The sequence below is a fragment of the Anopheles marshallii genome, chromosome 2 (genome assembly GCF_943734725.1).
Source record: "Anopheles marshallii chromosome 2, idAnoMarsDA_429_01, whole genome shotgun sequence".
Lineage (NCBI taxonomy): Eukaryota > Metazoa > Arthropoda > Insecta > Diptera > Culicidae > Anopheles > Anopheles marshallii.
The window spans coordinates 79,257,617-79,274,928 of NC_071326.1; the positions used below are offsets into that span (position 1 = coordinate 79,257,617).

The window sequence follows — 17,312 nt, forward strand, 5'->3', positions numbered from 1 at the left end:
CAAAGGCGAACCGATGCGAGCGGTCGAAGCGAACCGAGCAGCACAAAAAACGAACCCCCCAAACCAAACCTCGACACTCGACTCACTCGCACAACCGGCAATCTCTCCGTTTGCGAACCGTTCAAAACCGCGCTCAGATTCAAACTGACAGTCGCGTGCGTTCTCTTCCGACGTGGACGATGTCGCGCGGAAACAAAAAAAAACACGATTCCTCCCTTCCCTTTCCCAACCCCCATTCCCTTTCGCACCTCTACTCCCGCAAAAACGCACTTGCCGAGCGGAATGAATCATGATCTCCGACGCTTCGATCGTTTCGGGCAAGTGGCTTTCGTAGCGGTTGTCGTTCGATCGGTCGACCCCTCCGACAAGCGCATCGGCTTCTTCGGGCGCATTGGATGGATGCGTCATGCGCCCGCGATCGCTGCACCTACAGCGGGTAATCCTTGACTCGCGCACACACACACACACACACGCACAATCCCTTTGCGCCCGGTTCTAGGGCTTTTAGATAACGCGACCCCGCGGTTACGGTCGCTGGAAGCGGAAAAGGGAAATAACACCAAAACCATACCTCAATAATGTTGCGCTTCCACATTTTGACCCTTAAAAGGGTCTTCCTTTCTGCTGCTTGTTTCCCTTCTGCTGCCAAACCGATCACCCGAATAAAGCCAGTAAAGCTGGAGCGCTTCGCCTTCCACGGGAGGAAAATGAGAGAAAAGCCATTACAAACAGGTTCTTCCGTTTGTGTCTGCTCGGTACCTTCGCTTACCTGCCACCAGCCATGCGCTTACCAGCTTTGGAATGGTCGGGCACGTGGGTAAATGTTGATGTTGCAACTGATGCCACTGAGGTTGAACGAGAAATCGGTTGCATCCGGTGCGTTTTTTTTGCACTGCTGAACGGTTTGCACGTATTACATCTAATTTTAAAGCCTTAACTTTCACCGGCTAAACATTGACGCGATCGAGAGGATCGAGAGAATCTTGACGACCTAGAGCTAGAGGAGCTGGAGGATTTAGAAGCATCTAGACGATGAGATCGAGAGAATGCAGATTTAGATCTAGATTCTAGGATCTGGAGAACCTAGTGGATCTAGATTACCTAGCGAACGTAGAGGATCTAGAGGATGTAGACGACCTAGAGGATCTAAAGAATCTATAGTATCTAGAGAATCTAGATTACATAGAGTACCTACAGGACTACCAAGAGAACCTAGTGGATCTAGAGGGCCTAGAAGATCTAAAGGATCTAGAAGAACTAATGGATTTAAAAGACCTAGAGAATCTATAGGTACTAGAAGATCAAGAGGATCTAGAAGGCCTAGAGGATCTGGAGGAATTGGAAGATTCAAAAGACCTAGAGCATATAAAAGTCCTAGAGGAGCTATAGGATCTAGGAGATCTAAAAGATCTAGAGCATCTAGACGATTTAGAAGTTCTGGAGAACTATACGCACTGTATCAAGAATCTCTTCTATGAGTCACGCATTCCCTACCATACACGCTACTGCGTTTGCACTACTGAATAGTTTACACGTATTACATCTTATTTTAAAGCTTTAACTTCCACCGGCTAAACATTGACGCGATCGAGAGGATCGAGAGAATCTAGACGACCTAGAGTAGCTAGAGGGGCTACAGGATCAAAGATCGTACAAGATCTAGAAGAAAGTAGAGGTTCTAGACCTAGTGGATCTCGATTATCTAGACAACGTAGAAGATCTATAGAATCTAGACGACCTAGAAGGATCTAAAGAACTAAGTGTATCTAAAGAATTTAGACTACGTAGAGTATCTAGAGGATCTAGAGTACGTAGAGTATCTAGACGTACTAGACTACCTAGAAAACCTAATGGATCTAGACCAAAAGACCTAGGAAATCAAAAGTTCTAGAGGACCTAGAGGATCTAGGAGATCTAAAAGATCCAGAGCATCTAGCCGTTTTAGAAATTTTGAAAAGATCTTTACGCACTCAAGAATCTCTTCTATGAGTCACGCATTCCCTACCGTACACGCGAGAGAAGGGATCGTTCAACTGAAACGTTCTTTCATGTGACATTAAAAAGAAAAGAAAAAAGAAAAACGAAACTGAACGATTTAGTTTTCGGTTCCATTAGTCTGGGCAAAACGGTTTTGCCTTCTGATTTGTGGTAATTTGAGATAACATACATATCATTATATAGGGATGACCATTAAAGGGAGCAGAAACACTGACATTCTTTCCCACCTTCCGGTCCCTCCACACCCTTCCTTTTCACACACGTGCAAGAATTACAAATGACTTAGAATACGATTTTTTTCACGCGTCACGCGCCAGACGATCGTGATCGGGAGCACGGTTATCGGGAGACTATTGGGCGAGGGGAGACATCATTTTAAAAGGGGTGCACATTTAAATGTTAATCGTCGCAGGGATGATTTCGTTCCAAAGAGAGCATTTCGTTCGTCTATGTGCTTTGACGGTAGATTATTACAGAGTTATGTTTAAATTCACGTTTACATCATCACATACCGCGTACCGCGCATTGGAATATCCTGCTGCTGTAGCCTTCCTCAACCTTGCAAACGCTTGTAACCTTGCATGGCGCTGATAAGATTATGGGTTTCACTAACTTGTGTTGTTTAGTTTTATGTTTTGCTATTGCGAACTGTTTTTCCTTGCGATTTGAATGATAAACTATTGCGTTCGAACTTTATCTTCGGTATTGTGTTTTTCTGTTACAATGTGCTATCATATTTTTTATCGAAAGGTGCCTTCTATTTTGTAAGTGTTGGGCCTCTTGCTATGCTTCCAATCCCTTCATTCAAGCCCATTTCATTGCTAGAGTGGTGTGCGATTAGATTTTCGGTTTTATCTGAAGATATATCTTCCTCTCTCTTTGTCGCAAATGTAATGTTTTGTCTATCTCGTTTGGCACGCATGATACGCGTTCGTTTCTTCATAAGAAATTATCGATTACCATACAAACGTAAACAATAAATAGTTGACAGCAAAATATATATTTAGAGTAACTGGTGCTGCGCTCAACCCCGAGAGCTATACTGGATTTTCGAGTTCAAATGGTAAAGTTGCGATCATTTCTGCCTTTCCCGAGCGCGAGACAATCTTTACCAACACGATGGATGTGTTTGGTTGGGAAGCCTTTGGAAATCCTTACAATCGATCAATGGTTCAATTACCTTGAATCTAGTTTATTTCAAACAAGCTACAGAAATTGAGAAAATTCCACATTTACCTGCAGCACATTTGAGTTGCAGTTCAATTTGATTTCGACTTGACTTAATCGGTCATGGTTGACTCAAAAACCCGTGAAATTAATATAATATTTCTTTTTTTTAATAATTGTTAAATAAAGTAATTCATCCGTCTATTGCTCCACTCTTCAGAACACGGACCATGCCCCTGAGCTATTTGGAGGGTAGGAGCGTTAAATTAGTTGTGTGTCTTTTTTAAATTATTGTTAACGCTATCGCGTGTGGGCAGAAATCCATGGTATTGGTAAAAGGAGCCACCCAGACGCATCACTCCCCACAGCACTACTCCACATGTCCCTGCCTATTTGTACGTTCGAAACTAATTGTATCTTATCTAGTGTAAAAAAAATCATCGCGCACGACAAATCTTTGCAAAAAAGCTTCCATCCCGAACACTGACAAGGTGTTAAATAAAATATAGATCTCATTACGCCGCCTGTCTCTCACTCACTTTCCAATATCTCCCTCTCTTCGTACAAAATTTATCGTTAATGTAAAACGGTAATCTTTACAGGTAAAACTACTAAATTGGCGCCATTCGGTCGCCAAGAACAGCCGACGTTTGAAGAAACAATATTAATAAACGGAAATGAACTTAACCGCACGACGACAAAATGAACATTCCATCGAGCGTAACGTTCAGCGCTGACGTAGAAAAGAGACATTATGCTTAAATACCATGATCGATCGCAAACCGATCGTAGATACAAGTGCTCCTGTCTGGTTATATCGAGCACAGCTAGATAAGTTCGTAATAAAAACATCCAAACTACTGTGTAGTAAAAGCTGAACATACCACAACACATCCCCTTACCATACACATTTGTTAGCCCGCAACGAGATTGCGCCGGATCCAGCGTCCGAACGAAAGTCTTTTCAATCGCACCACGTCTTAACGTAGCGTCGGTTCGTTTCAGTCGTTGCGGAAAAGCATTATTGTGCAACAACATTCGGTAACATTCAGGATGCCTTCGCTCCATGCAGTGGATCATCGGCCTACCTACGGAGACGCAACAGCGATCGAAAATTCTACGATTGTCCGCAATTATGCGGACGGTATTACGAATATGCATACGGTCGATTATTTTGCTACGAATAAGAGTATTTACGAGACTGTGGAGAATCTGCATACGTGTCCAGTGGATTAAATGTTATATCAGTAGCATCGGTCTGATGGTGCGACTGTCATACGGCCCAAGTTGCTGATGCATGCCGGTCGGCAGAATTTGCTGGGTAAATTGCGTCCACGACCAGCAGGACTCATCTGGCCCCGTGTACAGCCGATCCAGCGCATCCCGCCGGACCCAATTACAATGCATCGCGTAGGGATCACTTTCCTGGGGCAACATTTGTCACCTGGCGTTGGATGCGCAGGGAGTGCCTAAATTTTTGGCCGCTCCTCCAGCCGCTGTGGATGTACCAGCACCGCCCGCACCACCACCGCGTCCCTGATGCTGGTGGTGATGATGATGGTGGTTGTGATGATGTCGCTGGTGCCGGTTATGATGGTGATTGTTGTGGCGCCGATTCCGGTACCCTCCACCACCACGGTGATGATCGTTCTGCCCCGAACAGCACGGTTCGGTACAAGCGTCCGGATCGTCATTTGCTTCACCGTTTGCAACTGCGGTGGCAGCTGGCGCATTACTACGCTGCCGGGTGGCATTATTATTATTAGCTGCTTTTGAGCTTGAAGATCCTTTGGCGTGTTGTGCGTTTGTGCCATGCTTCTTGTTTGCTGGCGTTTTAACCTCTGGCAGCATAGTGCTGGGACCGTTTGAGGAGGTATCATTTGTGCCTTTAGCAATCTGAAAAAGATAGAAACATAATATAGGTATTAAAAATTATTAGAAAGATGTTTGATGGAAAATAAAATAATTACAGACATTTGAATGCAATACATCTAGTTTCAATCTTATGTGCAAAAAATGTTCAATAATACATATATCAAAGCCCTATCGGACTAACTTCACCAACTGGCCAGAATCTTAAAAAAGTACTTCAAGAAATAAATTTGGTTCGGCTTTGTCGTGTTTTTTGACGATCTTCTTGGCCACGAAATTATGGGATCAAATCTTCCAATGAATTTGACCAGAACCGCTAGTCTCTCTAAGATTCTCTAAGATAATCTGATGACAGGCCTCGACTGACAACTTCCTCATCATGAAAATACATCCCGTCCCGTCCTTCTTTAATCTTTTGCCAAATGCTTCAACCTCCAATCCACACTTGATCTTTATCTTTAAATTATCTTGTACTTCACAATAATTCTTTTGAAACTTTAACCATTCTCCAGGTGTGAGAAGATATGATATTTCACAGATCGACTATTTCCGGGGAGGCACGAAGTGCCTCGACATTTCAAATTTCTTCGCCTCGGTATGACGCCTACAGATCGAGCAAAGCTTACCTATATTTACCTATACATTACCTATATTACATATATTTACAGTGGCTGATGAATTCAACTGATAACATTGTCAATTCTATTCACAAGAGAATTACTTCAAAAGGTGAAATAATGCTTAATACAAAGGTGGTAGGGAATTTGTATGAAAAAAATCACGAATCGCTAAAATCAATCCGCTGCTTAAACTTTTCGTGCACTATTATCAATAGTTAAAATAAATAATATTTCCTTTCTTACCTCGCCATTGGGGGATTCCGTTTCAATCGCAATAACGTTGCCCTCTTCCGCTTCCAAATCGATAATTCCACCCCGACGCTTCTGCTCCATAAACAGCCGGTTCATTCGTGCCTGGAGCGATTTCAGCTCATCGGTCACCTTAAATTTCGGTGCATTTTCCCGCTCCGCCGGTGGGCGACAGCGCATCAACGGTTCGACCTCTACGTCATCTATCGATTCCCGGCACACCGGGCACTGTGCCTGGAATGGTTTCGCTTCCTTACGCTTCCAGATGGGTAGCTTTTCGATTTCTTCCTCATAGTTGCGCTTCGATGCGTTAATGTGACACGCCAGACAGTGGCTGTGCAAATAATGATAACACACGGTTTTTGTAAACTCATCACCGTCGAGGAATCCATACAGACAGATCACACACTGTCCGGATGGTAGGTTGCTTTCCGTCAACTGTTCCCGTATTATATCTATGAGATCAAACACGACCGGTTGGCCAATCGATTCAGTCAACTTTTGCTGCACGGCACGCTCGATCTGCCCGATTATGTTATCATCCAGGCCACGTGGATTGCGCAACTTTACGTTTGGGCGCACATCCGGATAGCCGACGGCCGGTAACACTTGCAGCGTGATGCAAACGTACTGTGATTCCAGCTCTTCGCCCACCGTCGGAAATACGGTCGTTTCAATCAGTTCCGGAAATCCGCTTCAAACACCAATTCGATACCGAAAAAGAAGAACACAAAACAATTAGCACGATAAGAATAGTCATATTGTGCAATATTTTGGTAACAACATGCACCCTCTCAAGGACCAACCACCACCACCACACCGTAAGGACGCTGTTCGGAAATCAATAGTAGTTCTAGGGGGCATGGTAAATCCCAGTTGCATCTTACCTTGCATTTTTAGTGATATGAACGTCGTCCATCAGAATCGCTTCCAACGATTCGACTTCATCCAGCAGGCTGTGGAGAACCAGAGGGGAAAATCATTTTGAGAAGAATACTAGCAAAGGACATCGAACCCGGTGTGGAGGAAAATGTATTGCTTCGTCTGTTCGCAGCCTCGTAAAGAAATCACACATCGATCGATACTTACGCGTCCATCCTGTGCAACCAAGGGAGCTAAATATTCCGACACACAACAAGTGGAAAAGATACACAAAGCTATACCCTTCTGAGGAAATTCTCAACACTAATGAACGGGACCGATTTTTCGCAACAATCGCACGAAATAAATACACTTTTCTACAGATAAATACAGCAAACGGTATTGAAAATATCCAATCCAGCCTTGTGTGTGCCCGTCTAGCATTCACTGCAGCGCAGGCTACACAAATCCAACCATTTTGACAGCTCGATGACAGTTGTAAGCAAACGGACTGGTTTGACGATAGCAACTCTCCCGGGGGGTCGTTTGAATTTGGATCAGCTGTTGGGTCGGTTGTAACTAAAACCACAGAAAAACTTTACGCACATTTCGTCTTTATGCTTTATTGGTTTTCAATTTCCCTTCTTTTGTACATCCATGTAAGCTAAATCTGTGCCAAACGAAACAACGAATCCTTCGAACCATTCTCATCGAACTCCACGCTGCTCCATTTTCGTTAAGATACACAGTACCGCCCACTGGAATGGAGCAAATCCACCGGAATTGGGGCTTTGTGAAGGACGATTTTCATGTTACATTTCTCTCTTTTTATTTCATCATCTTTAAACTTCATTTCACATCTACCGAACCCTTACTTCAACTTATTTTCATCTGGAACAATTATAGGATTGGGGGGACTCGGGAGATATGATATCTACGCAACGCCATCCATGTCAAACTGATTTTGTTCCAAACATTAAGTCCAACTAAATCCGAAAATTGACTTTGGCAAGTTGGCAGGATTTCGCTTCATGTTCATCATGAAAATCTTTTTTTACCTATTGGAAATTTAACCCACGAAAATCGAGAACACGCTCCCCAGGGACGAACAGAAGCAAGAAGTTTGCGAGAAGGGTAATACACAGCGAAACAAAACAAAAAAGGCAATGATAGTGAAGATGTTGGGACGAAAACGTAGATGATTTCTTTCACTGATTGTACCCAGTGTGTGCTGCTGCTTACAAATCCTGCGTGTGTGCGTCACGCCACGTGCTTTCACTATCCTTCGAACCTAGGATCTAACCTGAGAAGAGAGCACAACGAACAATGCCTTCAAATACTACCGAAACCTACGAAGGAGAAAACCCATCCATTTGCTAACCTTGTTCAAGGGTAGAAGAGAGAAGATTATGATCCACGAATCTTTTTTTATTATCAAAACCGAACCCTCGAGATGATTATTTTTCTTACTTTCTGTGGGTGCGTGCGTTAGAAAATCGAACTGTTTTAAGGAAAAAGGGTTACTTGTTTTTCCTCTGTGTGTCAACTTCCGGTGCGCGCTCATCTGCTGAATGAATCGTTCTGTGCGTCCACAGCACCACCACCGGTCCGACGGAGATTGTCAGTTTGCTACGGATGTCCTCCGAATGATCCTTTTGTGCACTAACGGACCCCTATCGCTTCACTGTAGCTGTGTGATTTTATGGCATTCGAAAACGATTCCCGCAGTGATCTATATGTACATACAACACTGGTTTGTTCCTTCTACTGCTACCTAAAAGATCCCGCACCAACTGTCTCATAATTCCCGAGACTCTTGTTTCTACCCAACTCCTCTCATCGCTCGTACTTGAACTAAAGGTGTTTTGTAAACCTAACTTCGTAAACTCTACAACCCACTTTTGCCCTCCTCTTTTTTGATCTGTAAGTAGCGCCTGTAGAGATTCCACATTTCCCAAGAGTATCCACACTCTTCTCTCCACCAACAAAACAAATCATACAAAATTATTACAGCAAATAGAATTAAGACCGACATATTAAGAAAACCATCAATAAAAAATGAAAATTTTCCCATAAAAATGCGCTTGGTTATTTCTGTTTTACATTTCCTTACTAGTAAAGAATTTATTGTTTATTACTTCTCGGGCTCCTTTTCTTTTTCACTGATTTATCAAAAAAAAAAAACTAAACCGATATATGCTCTCACTTGCTCCTCTATTAAATGGCATACTAGGGGGGGGATTATACATATTGATAACGTTCGCGAATGAACTGAATCAAACATGACTACTAACACTGAAACTGATTTGCTGCTGCGCTACTACTATAAATCCTGCCCCGCGCTTTGTCACCACCACCTTCTTCTCTGTCCTTCAAGATGCCTTTTGCTGCTTCCGATGTGATGATCGACGATCCTTCTCATTACTGCTGCGAACATCAATTAGAAGATCTCCTCCACACGATTATATCGGACTTTTTTCGAGATGTCCTCTCTTTAGTGGCGTGCGCTCTAATGTGTGTTTGTAGATGTGTAATGGAGTAGTAGTAGTAGTAGTAATAGTGGGTGGTGGGGCGATATTCCGCTTGGTTAGCCAACAAAAATGTGGCTTTGCTTCGTCGGTGTCTTCTCCTCTGGTTGAAGCTGTTGTCTCCAGATATCGTTATCATAAGCGTCACTTCTGCAGCTTCTCTGGCACACACATACGTTACACGCCAAAAGAGAATGCGCGGGACACACCGCGAGTGTTTCGTCGTGGGCTCTAGCTGATCTAAGCTTGGAATTCAATGTCCCATCTTTGTTGAGTTACACAGAGGAGCTCTCCCGTGTGTCTTTGATAAGTGTGAGGATACATTAAGAAGGTGGTGATCTTGAGAAGGGACACACACACACAGGACAGAGAACGTGTTGATGTGTATGAATGTTTGTGTGTTCAAATGTGCATGTGTGTATGTGTTTGAGTGTAGTGTGTGTCGTATGGGTTTATAAAAAAAGTAGTGTATCCTCTTGGTACACTCCGCTTCACTGCTCTTTCTTCGCTCTCTATTATAATTACATATTATTTACCCCCTTTTTCCCTAAACTGTTCCCTGACTTTCCCTACCTTGCTAAGAATAATTTTTATCTGATGTAGTAAAAGTTTGTTGTGTGTTTTTTTGTATTATTTGTGTGTCACTCACTTATAAATGATTGAAAAAAAAACAAAGTGTATATAGAAGATTGAGCGCGGCCACTTTGTTGGAGGGTGTGTGCCGGTGCTTTTGTCCGCGCGATCGAGAAAAAAGGGAGGAGAAATGTACTTTTTTTTGTTTTGTTTTGCTGAACCATATCATATCCGATCATCGTGCCATGCCTTCACACTCCCCGGGCTCTACTCAGCTTCCTCTTCTCTCCTTCCGCTTTCTCCTTTCTCTCCCGCTTCACTCCTCATTTTCTTGCCTTTCCTCATATGATTCCATTTTTATCTTTTCTCTCTCTCTCTTTCTCTTTATCAATTGTCATTAATTAATCACGGCCTTCCTTGAAAAAGAAACAAAAAAACACGTAAATTAAGGAGGATCAGTTGGCAAAAATAGTATTTTTTTTAGTAATACGAATATGAAACAACAGCACGCGTTTACGCGCACCGTTGCCCACCAAAATGAGTCTAAGTGAAGAAGAAAAAAAAACAAAAGGAGGAAAACGTTAGGAGAGATGCCTGGGACTGGTAGGTGAGAGGCGCGTTTCGCATTTTTGTATAGCTGTTTCGTTTTGTTTCAGTTTGTTGTAAAAACAATACTTTGTTTTGTAGCTAAAGAAGTTCGTATGGTAAAACAACGAAAACAGGTAAATTACTTTGTCGGTTAGTGCTGGCTTTTATCTACTGTATTGCAAAAAAAAAGTTTAGTTCGGTTGCGCATTTTCTCTACTCCTGGTTTTTTGTATTCTGCAAAAATCTAACACCCCTGCTGCTACTTCCGATTTTGCTTCACAAATTTTCTCTCTCGCCGGGATAGAAAAGCCCCACACAAAAAGAAAGAAAAGCAAGCGGAAATGACAACTTTGCACGCAGCGGCACACGCACCACACACATAACACATATGCGCCAAACATGTACTTGTGTTTGGTGGAGAGATCGCGTTTAAAGGGACCCATACTTCACTCATATATTACGCTGGACAACCCCCCTCGGCTGTATAAAGATAAAGATTGTACGTTAAAATAAATGTGCTCTCTATCGCTATTTTCATGGGGGATAAAAGAATGACTGGAATGTTTGAATTATTTAAATGTGCCTGAAATAAAAACACACAAGCAGTAAAATGAGGGATGATGAGAGAGCTTATACAAATATAGAAGATCGAGACGCGATCAAGTAGTGAAAACAGCCAGCAGGGGAGAATGATCCAAAACTAACATCCTGCTGATTGTTTCACCATGAAGAGAGCACACACGAAATGAAAGATGCGTAATGATAGGGAGGGGGGGACATACACAAAACAGTTAAAACGAACAATTAAACTACAAGCTACAAACTACGCGAAATCTTTGCACGAGTGTGCGCGCACATATTTAACAGGAAACTGCATTTAAGTGCGCATACACTCATCAGGACATGGTGTAGCAGTAGGCTTGTTTCGACAGAGAGTAAAGCCCAAAGGAATGCAAAACTCTTTATATGCGCGGGTTTCTAAAAGAAAAAAAAACAAAGGACACGGACGTTTACTTCAGACATGGAAAATCAAGTCAAATATACCTCCTGCTTTTTCTCCTCAAGCGCGCTGTGGTGGTTGGGGGACTCTCTTCGCTCTCTCTAATTGGTCATCTTTTCACCGAGCATTTTCATATCAACCAAATGCAAAATCGCTTCCAAATTCAATTTTCCAAACCCGACAGGAGGTAGAGAGAGAGAACAACACAACAGAACAATCGATATTAAGGGGGATGGTGGCGGGGGGCCCGCGGGAAGAGGTGTCGGAGGAGATTTCCCATAGAAAATTATGCGTTTATCCCGGTTTTTGTTGGTTGTACAATAGGTAAAACTCTATTTTCCACTTGTCATTTTACGGGTTTTTAGTTGTTTTTTCATTTCATTTCAATTTTGTGTAAAGTTGTGTGTGACGCGTTGGCAAGTTGATAGATTTTAGCGGTAGTAATTGTAGTACAGTTTTTGTGGGTAGTAGGGTTAGCAGTAGTTGATGGAGAAGGAATCTGAAGGTTAATCAACGGGTCGGAAAGCCTTTCTTTTGTATAGAGCTTGGGAAGAGTGGTAAGGTGATTGAGAAGGGAGTTACTGAACTCCAGATTCCGGAACACACATCCCGGGAGGGGAGACCTTTAATAGGTGAAGGGAAAAGAGAGGTGTGGAATGATGAGAGGGGAGGAGGGAGTTAAGAGCGGTGTGTGTCCAGAAGTGTTGTTGTTTTCGTGTGTAAAAGACAGAGAGAGATGCGGTGATTTGTAGTTGAAGTAAGGCCCCGAACATTTACACAATAAATTAAAAATAATTATTTTAAGGTTAGTGATTAGTTCAGTCGCTCTCATCTCCAGACTCGTCATCTTCATCCTCCGAATCCTTCTTTTTGCTCTTTTTGGCAACTTTCTTTGCACCTTTCTTTTTCTTGGTTCCGGCGTCCTTGCTGCCACCGTTTCGCTCGAAATCTTGCATCTGTTTGTTGTACTCATCCTTCATCTTGGCTGCCTTGTACTCCCATTCCTGTGGAAGGGATTCAACAAAAAAAAATGAGAACATCAAATATTAGCAAAGCGATTAATTAACACCGAACTAAAAAAAATAAGTTCTCTGTTCAAAAAACTATATAACCTCCGCAATATCTAATGTAGCGATAGAAGAGTATTTATTAACTTACGCTCTTGTCCTTCATTCCGCGCCACAGCTCACCACCCTTCTTGGCGATCTCTGTGACCTTAATTCCAGGATTTTCCTTTTTGATCTGTTCACGGGCCGAATTCAGCCACAGCATATAAGCCGATAGAGGACGCTTTGGTTTCTCAGCCATGATGGTTGTTTTCGATGTCAGTTATTCGTAATGTCACAAACAATTAAAATGTCCTGTAAACGGGTCACAAATCAAGCAAACGGAAAAATTAATAAAAGCGAAAGTCACATTATCGTCTGTATGAAATTGATTGCCAAAACACAAAATGGATTCCGTTATATGCACAAATCGAAAGAATTTGAATTTTTCGTACTAGTTACACGAGGGCTCCCCCCTACACCCTGCCCCCGTATATTCACGCTCTCCTTCGTTTATTAGCGAAACAAACAAGACGCAACATAGTAGCCTTTGCGCATTAGTGTCTTCTCTCCCGAAGAGCTCCCCCCATCAAGAGCTGTGACCGGAAAAAAGGTTTTCGGTAGCTATGTTCAAAACACTTGACGTTCTTTGAGTTCCGTGTTGAGTGTCGTTTAAAAGCCCCCTATACTAGGAGCTATATCCCCCCTAAGCGGAACACTCGTTAACGACAAATCTGAATTCGTTTCTTCATCAAGAAAAGGTAGCCTACTGTGATGCTCCCGACAAGAAGTCGCAGCAAGCGATACGGACTCTCTTCACGGTTCGCAAGTGCGAGCTTCGAAAGAAGAAAATATTATAAGATGATGACGTTGGTGGCATTTATTGGTGATGTGTGTTGTGTCCTCTCTTGTCCTGGTTTGCCGTTTCCTTTGCCCTCCCCACAAAACCAATAACCATCAGAACGTTGTACAACATGCAAACGGAAAAAGGCCAACAGACCAGCAGCAGCAAGAGACCAAATTTCAACCCTCTTCAAAAATATTCTCTCTCTCTCTCTCTTGGACTGATTGGCACTGATCTACACAGCTATATCAATGTGTGTTACGCGCCTCGACGGATTATTGGTCGACGTTACCCATGCTATGCTCCTGGGTGATGTGTGCTTGATAAATATGAAGGCGCTTATGCGTTACTCTCAAGCGCGCTCTCAATCGGTATACCCATCCGTTATATATATATGTTCCGAGTTATGGTTCGAGCTCTCGCCGCCACGCACGTTTCGGAGGGAAAAAAGAAGATGATGCGACGCGCACACGCAGCTGCCCCTGTGAGCCGACAACCCCGAGTGTGTTCTCACCCTTAGGGGACGCGCGAAACGTGGTATTAGAGCACGGCTACTTCTTCTACGGGAAGAGAACTCACAAAATCTGTCTTCGACTAAAGAGGCTACGTGCTTCAAAATGATTGTACGCGTGTGTGTTTGCACGGGCACTGCTGAGGAAAGCATATTCCTTATGAAATCTGATGAAATTGGAGAATGACAAAAACGACGGAAGAGAAAAATTGTGTTGCGAGTGACTGTTGGCGTGTTCGTCTCCGTCATATCTCTTTGCTCGTATATGTTGCTGCGAGTGCCGCCTGGTCCGGTTTCCGTTACAGAGATGAAAAAAACGTGCGGTTTCGCAAGAAACGACGACCAATGAGAACACTTTTCGTTGTATGAACACGAAAATTGACTGTACGTTAGAATAGAATATTGTTTAATATTTTCTAAGCAAAACTTTGAAACAATCACCTATGATGAGATAATTTAGTTTCAACCATAAAATATGTAACTGTATTTCTTAAATTCATTCTTACTCACTTGACAAAGAAATTCACTTTATGATAAACCTAAAATCAAACTGTGATCACGAGCAAACATGAATCTCACCGAATGGGAAAACGATATTTCATGGCCTACTATTACCGCATGAAACTGTAACGCTTCGGAAAAATGCGCGCGCTTTTTTATCTCAAGCGAGACACCACGCTAAAGGTAGTTACGGAAGCACGCTTTTACTTGCGCTCTAAAAAAAATCTTATTGCTTACAAATTTTGTTCCATAAAAACAGGCATTTATAAGCTCAAGTACACAGTGGACATTTCTAGGATTTATCAACGCCATTATGAGAACTTTCAGAAAACTAAAGAATGCTTCTTTTTTTCAAAATCTCAAGTATCCGTTTCCCAGTGTGCCACACACAAAATGGAGGACTGCAAATGAGAGCTGCTATTTACATCATCCGCGCGGCATCATCTACACACGCAGGCTTCGGTTGGCCTTTATTTGCTTTTCATCATTGCACGCCTCATTTAGGTGAGACTTTTTCACCAACACTGAGAGATTAAAAGATGGGAACTACCGAGCACATAATTGTTGAAACATCGAGATAATTATATAAATTTTCGAACAAAAGTATTTTTTTTATTTCAAACATATTTCCCCTGTCAACGGAAATAAAATGCCAATAACGTACGTTACACACGTAGCGCGTTACCTTTGTGTTACTGTCACTCGCGCTTGGTACATCTTGGCTTGGCTTCTACACGGGAAGGTTAAAGGCGCGAACGCACTTGTATTGGAGGAGAACAGGGCATGTTCCAACGCTACAGGTCTTAACGCGTTATATTTTCCATTTCCCTAATTCGAGCCGTTACAAAATTCAACTCAGAACTCGTGCTGCAAAAGCAGAAGAAACAAACTTCCGGAAGCCACCTATACATGCAGAAGGATTACAATTATATATTAGAATACTGTTAACTGTAAATCTTCTAAATTTTAGGCCTCAATTAACATTACGCTTTCTTCAAAAATGTAACCGCCACGAGAAAGACGCTATTTTAGGCCAACCCAAGCCATGCTCTCCCAGGGCCCACGACAACGGCGTCACCTTACACTTTTCTGGGAAGAAGAATAATGGATGCCCAAGAGAAATGAAAAGACTCGCTGCTTCTTCTGCTCATTAGCCATTAGTCCAAAATTTTTGCAATATTTCTTTGAAAATAACCCCCTAACAAGAAGCATTCCTTCACGGCAATATATTTAACAAAAAAAAACGCCACTCAAAATCAACCCAACGGAAGGAACACCGTGCGTGCGCGTCATACATTTTTCGCTCACACATATATATCATTCTCTTCCTAGAAAACCGTTGCCTCGATATATCTCACACACACACATACAGACGCGCACACACTGTTGAGAAAACTGTTCTTCCCAATGCAAAAAGACGCACGCACACACGCACAAGATGCCGGTCGTTTGGATAGAGCGCACCGCACTGGTTCAAATTTTAACCTTCTTATTTCAGTGTATTTACGATATATTGATAATTAATAGCACCGTGCATTGCTTAATCGATGCCAGCAGCACTTACTTTTGTCACACTTAAAATCTCAGGGTTAGTCACAAGAGGCCACTGACGAGCAAACACAACCAATTCGTACTACGTTCCTAACTGCAACTGAATGCTACGAACGCGTTCCTACAACGCCACAGGGCCACGGTACCAAACCGTACCACTCACTGTGTGGCAGCTGAGTGACCCCTTTCCACGGGGTACAGGAAACGCACACCAACACACATGAGTGCCCGTTTGGTACTGCGCGTTAACCAGTGAAGGCCGTTACGTGTGTGCGGTTGAACACTCAACGGCACTTACACACCAGCACCGGCGCTTCGTTCACAAGAGGTTCTCATCACAGTAGTGTTGGCCTGTGTCTCGCCCGTATCGCGGCGTCAGTAGCCATTTTGAGATTTGCGGTCCGTCGTCCACATATGTGAGTGTCTCTAGCCCAGCTAAAGCAATCCACACATACATCACAGCCTAGCGTGTGTACGAGCAAAGGAGACCATTAAAGAGCGGGAAAAATAACAGACAGGAATTTTTGTCGTTATGTACGGCGCTGGTTTCTCGCTTTACAAGCAAACTTTTTTGGCTCAAAATAATGAAACTACCTGGAATTGGATTCGTTTATCAGAACTTATTCACAGAAAACGTTCTATTCTTGTGCCTCAAAGCTAAACTAAACCCAGGCTACCCACGCCTACATTGATTGATTTCGATTCGCAAAATTCCACATAAAAATGTGCTCGTAATTTAACATATAGAACCCCTTAAAAAACAATATGATTACTAAGTAATCGATTGCTTCCTTATTCTTAATAGCCTTAACAGATAGCAAAACACTATTCAAAACCTATCTTAAAGTGATAATAAGACCCCCACCAAAAAAAATTGTATGGAAAAATTCGATCACAACACAATCGGGCCCAAGAGCACGCGCCGCCATTGATAACCGATTTCGAGGCAACCAAAATTCAAAAAGTGTACCAACGCTTTTCTACGATTCGTACACAGCCCAACTCGACTCTTGCTTCAACTTCAACTCACCACACACAACGACGCGCCTGCTGCTTCCCATTTCGCTGCAAAAGGGTGTGTGTGTGTGCGTATGATGAGTTCCACCGTTCCCAACATATGCAGCGCCTCTTATCGTATCGACGGTGAGTGTCCCGGGTGGTACGTTCAATGAAAAAACCTACCTATGAAAGATGGACGAACGGGCCGAGCATTTTGTTCTATGGATGGAAGCCAATATATGGGAAAAATATTTTGGCGCGAAACGAGCCATTTTCGTGAATTTTCCACCGTACACCATGGGGTACGGATGCCAATCGATGGGGCACGCGAAAGTAGGACGATTATGGAACAAAGTTCACCGTTCCGATGCGTACCGTAGTGGAAAAATATTTTTCAAAATCCT

At 42.8% G+C, this 17,312-nt stretch overlaps 2 protein-coding genes across 2 annotated transcripts; both read right to left on the reverse strand.

Moving 5' to 3' along the window:
* Positions 1–4,605: 4,605 nt before the first annotated feature.
* LOC128718635 (E3 ubiquitin-protein ligase RNF25) lies at positions 4,606–6,867 on the reverse strand (the record flags this gene model as incomplete). The annotated part of the gene is made up of 3 exons (XM_053812257.1): positions 4,606–5,061; positions 5,901–6,600; positions 6,794–6,867. Coding segments are annotated over 3 exons (1,230 nt in total), but the record flags the coding sequence as incomplete, so codon positions are not given.
* A 5,297-nt stretch (positions 6,868–12,164) lies between these two features.
* LOC128710513 (mobility group protein 1A) lies at positions 12,165–12,764 on the reverse strand. Its single transcript, XM_053805568.1, has 2 exons — positions 12,615–12,764; positions 12,165–12,460 (listed from the first exon to the last, which is right to left on the reverse strand). The coding sequence occupies exons 1-2, from the start codon at positions 12,762–12,764 to the stop codon at positions 12,275–12,277; spliced, it is 336 nt and encodes a 111-aa protein (XP_053661543.1). The 3' UTR covers positions 12,165–12,274.
* Positions 12,765–17,312: the final 4,548 nt, after the last annotated feature.